Raw genomic sequence first — 7252 nt, forward strand, 5'->3', positions numbered from 1 at the left:
CTTCTTGCCTGAGGTAATGGAAGTAATGTAGAGATATTCCACAATTCTTTCATTCGCAGTCTCAATATGATACCCATTACGACGCATGTTTTTAAAACTTAACAGATTTCTCCGAGATCTTGTAAAATATAAGACATCATTGATTTGTAATCTTGTTCCATGTGGTAAAATGATGTTGGCTCATCCAGAGCCTTCAATCAAGTCAGTGGGACCTGATATGGTACTGACACTGGCGTCTGACAGAATTAAGTGGGAAAAATATTTTGAATCTCGAAGGATTGTATGTGTTGTTCCACTATCTGCAAGACATATGTCTTCTCCATTTATATTAGAACTAGTCAAATCCATTCTTATTCATGCAAATTTCTTTATCAAAAAAGAAACTTTTATAACAAAATAAACTTTAATACAAACTAGAAGATAAAAACTTTAATACAAGGAAAATACAAGGAAAATAAAAACATAGTAGACAGAATATGAAAAGAAAATAAGATTAATTGGTGTAGACATTTTCATCACTAATCAGGAAGTTTATCCTTTCATCACGGTCCTTAAAAAAATCTGATACATCCAGATTTGTGATATCAACTGGCTCATCATGATCAAGAAAATTTATTTCCTTTTGTTTTCTCTTTTCTTTCATTGAAGCTTGGTAAAGTTCAGCCAGATGCTTAGGTGTACGACAAATACTTTGCCAATACCCTGTCATGCCACACCGATAACAAATATTATCGTGTGCCTTGGAAGGTTGAGCCACATCCTTCCCTTTTCCCTGTTTCATTTCATGATGATCTCTTCTTTGAGGATATGGTGCGGATCTTTAATTGCGAAAATGTGAGGATTGATATCCTTCACGATAATAAGAATGATTTCTACCACGACCATATTCATTATTGTGGTAGTTATTTTTGCCACGACCATATTCATTTCTACCACCACGTCTGCGTCCGCGTCCGCGTCCACGACCACGGGATGAGGCAACATATGTTTTAGGGATCGGTGTTGATCCAATTGGACGAGACTGGTGGTTTCTCAACAAAAGCTCATTATTTTGCTCTGTCACAAGCAAACATGATATCAGCTTTGAATATTTTTTAAATCTACGCTTTCGATATTGTTGTTGCAAGAGTACATTCGAGGCGTGAAATGTGGTGAATGTTTTTCTAGCAAAAATTCATTAGTAACAGTATCACCACATAATTTCAATGTAGAGCTGACTTTGAATAGAGCAGAGTTATATTCAGCCACAGTTTTAAAATCTTGCAACCTTAGTTGCAGCCAATCAGCCCTAGCCTTTGGGAGGATGACTGTTTTTTGATGATCATATCTTTCTTTCAAATTATTCCACAAACAAAGTGGATCTCTTTTAGTGAGGTATTCAGTTTTCAGTTCCTCACTAATATGGCGCCGGAGAAAAATCATGGCCTTTGCTTTATCTTGTAATGATACATCATTTTTTTCTTTGATTGTGTCTCCAAAGCCCATGGCATCCAAATGGATCGGAGCATCCAGAATTCAAGATAAATAATTTTTGCCAGAAATATCCAAGATCACGAATTCCAGCTTTGTCAAATTTGACATTTTCAGAATAACTAGATGTGACAACAATATAAAAATATAATTTAGCAAAGTATATAAAATAAAATAACATTAAATGAAATAGTAACATAATATAAATTATTTAAATAACAAAGATGGTAAATCCAGCCATAGTATATAAATTATTAAACAATAAAGGCGGTAAAACCAGTCATAAAACATTAAATAATAAAAGTGGTAAGACCGACCATAATTAGTGGATCAGTAAATAATAAATGTGGTAGGACCGACCATAGTGTTAGCACATATATCATTTAAGTAAACAAATTTATTTTATGAATAATAATCAACAATCAAAATTTTCTTACCCTTTGGAGTCAGAAATATTATTTTTTTCGATAAAGCAAACCAACCCAACAATCTATCAAAACTAATATCACAAAATAGATATATAGTTGAGATAGAAAGAGGAAAAGAAAGCCTTTTCTTCAAATCTCAGATGGATAGAGCGTCGTGCTAATAACATATAATAAATATATATGTATATATATAGTACTATTTAGGGAGAGAAAGACGTGAGGGCAAAGGAGCATATTCGGAGAGAGAGAGCAAAGAGCTTTTATTGATATAATTTTTGAAACCACCAATAGAGCAATAGTTACAATAGTATTTATAGGCACAAACAAAAGCTTTCAATGTAAGCTAAAAAGGTAGCCTTTCTCCACACGCCAATATATAAGGCTTACTTTGGAAGCCATTATTTACTTTATTGTGGATCCCACACACACACACACACACATATATATATAACAATATTAAAATTTAAGCAAAATTTTAGGTGTTAACATATAAAAAAAACTCAGTCAGAACATACACCACTCGACTCCAAAAGTAATCCCTACTTATAGCTTGTTGACAATACTTTGACCGCTTCATTATCAAATTGATTTACATATGCTCTCGATTTATATAATATAACCTTTAACATGCTAATCACTAAATTCTCCCCTCTGGAGTAATCAAGCGGCCCCAACTTTCTCTCCCACCTCTCTCTGACGGGCAGTTTCGTCTTCTTCCCTATGCCTCCCTGCTCCCTTTCATGGGAGTAAACAGATGAAGGCCGCCTTCTACGACTGTCATAAACTCAGCGTGTTTAAATAAGTGTGCTCCGTGGGTGTTTTTTATGCTGTTTTTTTGTTTTCTTCGATTAGATCTGTTCATGTTCAGTTTGTTTTCGGATCACATGGGCGAATCTGTTATTTTCTCCGACTAGATCTCTAGTATGGGTCGGTTTTGAGTTTTTCCCGCCTCGATTTAATCTTTTTCTCCTTGATTTGATCTTGTGCGGGGTTTCTTGGGTGTTGGAGCGCATTGTGATTGTAGTTTTGGAGCGGTTGCCGTGATGATGACCAGACCTTTCAATCTCTTCTGTTTGTTGCGTTCTCCCATGGTGGTTATGTTTGCAGAGTGTTGGACTCTATTTCCTCCACAAATTTGAAGCATGTTCTTCATTTATTTGTTTTACTTCAAGATTTGTATGTCTTTTTTTGCTTAGTTTTATACTCTGTACTGCCATCTTGGCTTTAGGCCTTTATGCCTTTGAATGACAAAATATATATATATATAACCTTTAACATTTTTTCATATTAGAGACGTGATGGTAATTATTTATTTTATTCTAATAAGAAATTTACACGTTCGTTTTTGTTCTTATAGGAATTTAAATCTTGATTTTTTATTTAAAAAATAGAAAAGAAATCATTAGATTAACATTTTAACTTGATGGTTAATAGAATGATATGTCGTAAGCATTTCACCAACTTTACTTAAAATTTCTAGTTTTGGGGCATTTGTTAAAATTGCATTGTATACTAGGAGGGTTTGCCAACCAATCTCTTAAATTCATTTTTAGGCCATACAATGATACCAACGGAGAAGAAAATAATCTCTAACAGTTGGCCAGTGTTGATGACATTGATGAGCTCATATGTTATCTTAAATTTAGTTTTAGGGACCGTTTTAGGAAAAATAATAAATAAATATTTTGGGCCATACAAATAAAAAATATTCTTAGAAATTAATAGAGAAGAAACAGTCTCACATTTAAGAAGGTAATAGAGGAATGACAACATTACTATCTTCAAATTACGAAGATGCTTTAACAAAAACATATTTCACACAAAGTTATTCCAGTACCTAGAGAACCAAAGTAGTCACTTCGACAATGAATTCACACAAACTTATTACAGTACCTAGAGAACCAAAGTAGTCACTTTGATCCTTTATTATTCAACAGCAACCCCTGAAATTTCAATGATCATTTCCTGCACACTAGACCATTTCCACCACCATTCCAACTAGTGCAGTCTACTGTGCCATATTCCATCGCCACTGAGCTCTCGTCGGCCACAACTTCTCCCGAAGAGAACACACAAGATCGACAGTCTGTAGAGAGAAGCGAGCTAGTTTTGTACTTGTCTTCCCCGCCAACCACTGGCATTGCAACACCTGGTTTTGCCGGATTCTCGAAATCAGGCTGGTAAGTCTTGCCAAGAACTCCTTCAACTCGAGGGGATAAGCCAGCAAACCTGAACTGCACTTCCAAATGGGCAAAACTGTCATCAAATGGTATCTGGTAATTGTGTATCTTGTCATCTTCTTCTGTCACTGGAACCACATTCGCAGATATCTCCACAATTCCTGGTATGGTGATTGTCACACTGTTCTTGTTTGAAGTCCTCTCCGCTTTAAGACCATTATCTGGTGAACTCCATTCAGAGGAATGGCCTTCTGGTACTATTATACCCTTCCCATCATAAGAGAAGTGCAAGTGATCAACGTCACTATCCCATTTTTCTGCCTTTGTGGCTTCCAGAGTGAAATTGTGAGTGCCAAACATGAGACCTAAGGCTTGGATCCATGTATAGTCCCGCATTCTGCCAGCAGGTCGAAGGCCAATGAAACGCGCATTGATTTGGAGATTGACGTCGGATATCAAGGCGAAGTGCTCATTGCTCTTTCCATGAAAGTAGAAAACAATGCCGTCTCCACCAATGAAACGGGGATCATAGCATGCAGCTCCAGGGCCATTACAGTTTGGTTTACGTGCTGTTAGATAAAAACACATATTAGTCCAGTTAGTATAATCTCTCATCTTCCAAAGGAAAAGTTGAGAGTTTGAGCTTTGTTAGGGTCAATATTATGAGTGCGTTGTGTTTGCTTAAACTTTGAAAAAAATATATATATTTGTACTTGCCCAGAAGATTAATATAATTGGAATTACGTTTCATTTTAGCATAAACATAACAATGATTCATGTGAAATAAGAAGTAAAAAGCCATAAGCAACATCAAGAAACAAAGAGAGTACGTAAAGAGAGGGAGAGAGAGAGAGAGATATATATATATATATATATATATATATATATATAAAATTCAAAAAATAGAGGTAGATTGGAAATGGAACTCTTACTCCTACACACAGCCTCGCATTTGGGAGAGTAACAATCAAGAAAGCAGCCTTTGGCATTAGGGTCTTTTGGTTGGACCTGTGGGCATTGAATTGGGCATTTTACATACTTGAGAAAGCATTTGCTCTTGCGGTTGTAGCACGTAACAGTTTGGGGTTTAACTACTTTTTTGGGCTGTGTTTTGGCCTGTGTTTCTGTAACCTGCAAGGAGGCGTACAAGAGCAGGAGGATCACTACGCATTGAATGCTTACTAGCTTCATTTTTCTTTTCTTTTTTTCTTTGAAGCCAAACAGCAGACTCTAAACAAGAAAGGCAAAATGTAAATGATATGAGAATTTAGCCACCCATCCAGCGGTTTATATAGGACTAACAATAAGAGTAGTTACCACAAGAATTCAAAACAAGCTCACTCAATCTGTGTAGCCTGCAACCAAGTGGAGATTTAACAAACCTTTTTATTTTTGTTGGGATTTGGCTAAATTTGGTTTGTGAAGACCGAAGACTTTTTTTAGCCAATAGTGTTAAGTTACCAAACTATTGCCTCGTTTTCCATTATAATATGGAGATTTCTTAACGGAGAAAAACACAAGTTTGGACTTCATCGAGATCAAGCGGAAATAAAAAAAAATAAGGGTAAATTGCACTGATAGTCCTTGAGATTTTGGTCAACGTCATTTAATGGATGGTTAATAATTTTTTTTACATTCACACCCCTCCAGACCTCTGTAACCATATAAAATTACCTTTTAACCCTTTAATTCGTCAACAATTCCTTTTAAATCATGAAATTTCAAATTTAACCTCCTAACTAAATTTAATGGACTAAACTAACCTCTTCATCTCTTATATATATATATATATATATATATATATATATATATATACTTATATCACCATAACCATCACTACAACATGAAAATAAAAAATTAAAATAGAAAATTGTTATTTTTTTAAACAGCTAGATAACTGTACACCACCACAACCACACGCAAACACCACAGAAGAAGAAAAAAAAAAAAAAATTGAAAATAGTCATGGCCAACCTATACTTATACGTCCCAGACACCACCAAAACCACCATCACCACAATCAGTGACGGAGCCAGTGTGTGCCCAGGGGAGCACATGCCCCTCCTGGCTTGGCCAGCCTAGCATAAAAAATGGCTAATTTTTTATTTATTTTAATATTTATAAAAAAAATTCTATATAATGCCCCCTTAAAATTTTTAATTTCTAAAATTATATCCTAAATTTTTATTTTCTCAACCTTTTACTCTTAAAATTCCTTTGATTTCCTTAAAAAATGTCAAATTTTCCTTCTCAATCAAAGTTTAATTGTTTCCTTTCAAAATTTTTATTTTTCTTTCCTTGTTTTTTTCCCCTACTTTTTTTTTTTTACAAGGCACGAAGGGTTAGAAGTTAAATTAGTATGTGTGTGCAATTTTTTTTCTTTTCTATTTATTTTAATTTAGCACTCTAATTTATGAAGTTAATGAGTTTAATTTTCATACATCACTTTCAAAATAAAAGATTTATAACTATATTCAATAAAAATATTAATTATTAAACAATATTTTAGTTCTTATATAATACTTATATTTCTTATACCATTCATTGATTCAGCATATTTGCAATAATTTTTTATATATTTGTCATGTTCGTTGAATTTTTGTTTTTTTTTTTTACACTGCGCCCTCCTGAATTGAAATCATGGCTCTGCCCCTGACCACAATAGAAAAAAAATAAATAAATATTTTGAAACACCTTGATAACCTAGACACCACGATAACCACCACCACCACACCCAAACAACATCATAACAACCACCACTTGAGTAGAAAAAAAATAAAAAAATTGCCATGGCCAGCCCAGACCCACCGCAATAGGTTAAAAAATATATATATAAAAAGAAAATAAAATAAAATAAATTTGTCCAACCCAGCCATCACCACAATAATAATAAATAAATAAAACAAACAGTGACGACTGTTTTTATCTCACTATTCCCACCAATTTTCGTCTCTCCTCTCACACCCATTTTCCTTCCCTTATGACTCAATCACAAATCCAACACCACCACACCGCAACATTTTTCCCCCAAATTTTGCGAATTAACTTGACCTAGCCATCATCTCCTCCATTGCCAGTTATGTTTCCTTAGCCTCTATCGGTCACCGGTAACTCCTCCACTGGAGAGAAGAATGACTAGGGGTGCAATTTACCCCAAAAAAAAAAAAAAAAATT

The 7252-nt window shown here is 34.5% G+C and overlaps 1 protein-coding gene across 1 annotated transcript; it reads right to left on the reverse strand.

The window, feature by feature from the left end:
• Positions 1-3647: 3647 nt before the first annotated feature.
• On the reverse strand, positions 3648-5358 carry LOC132269958 (uncharacterized). The gene is made up of 2 exons (XM_059771214.1): positions 5011-5358; positions 3648-4647 (listed from the first exon to the last, which is right to left on the reverse strand). Exons 1-2 carry the CDS (start codon positions 5267-5269, stop codon positions 3857-3859), a joined length of 1050 nt encoding a protein of 349 aa, XP_059627197.1. The 5' UTR covers positions 5270-5358; the 3' UTR covers positions 3648-3856.
• Between the last annotated feature and the right edge of the window lie 1894 nt (positions 5359-7252).

This window comes from Cornus florida, unplaced genomic scaffold, assembly GCF_030987335.1.
Source record: "Cornus florida cultivar Cherokee Brave unplaced genomic scaffold, ASM3098733v1 CherokeeBrave_3.0.0_Hap2_Chr01, whole genome shotgun sequence".
Lineage (NCBI taxonomy): Eukaryota > Viridiplantae > Streptophyta > Magnoliopsida > Cornales > Cornaceae > Cornus > Cornus florida.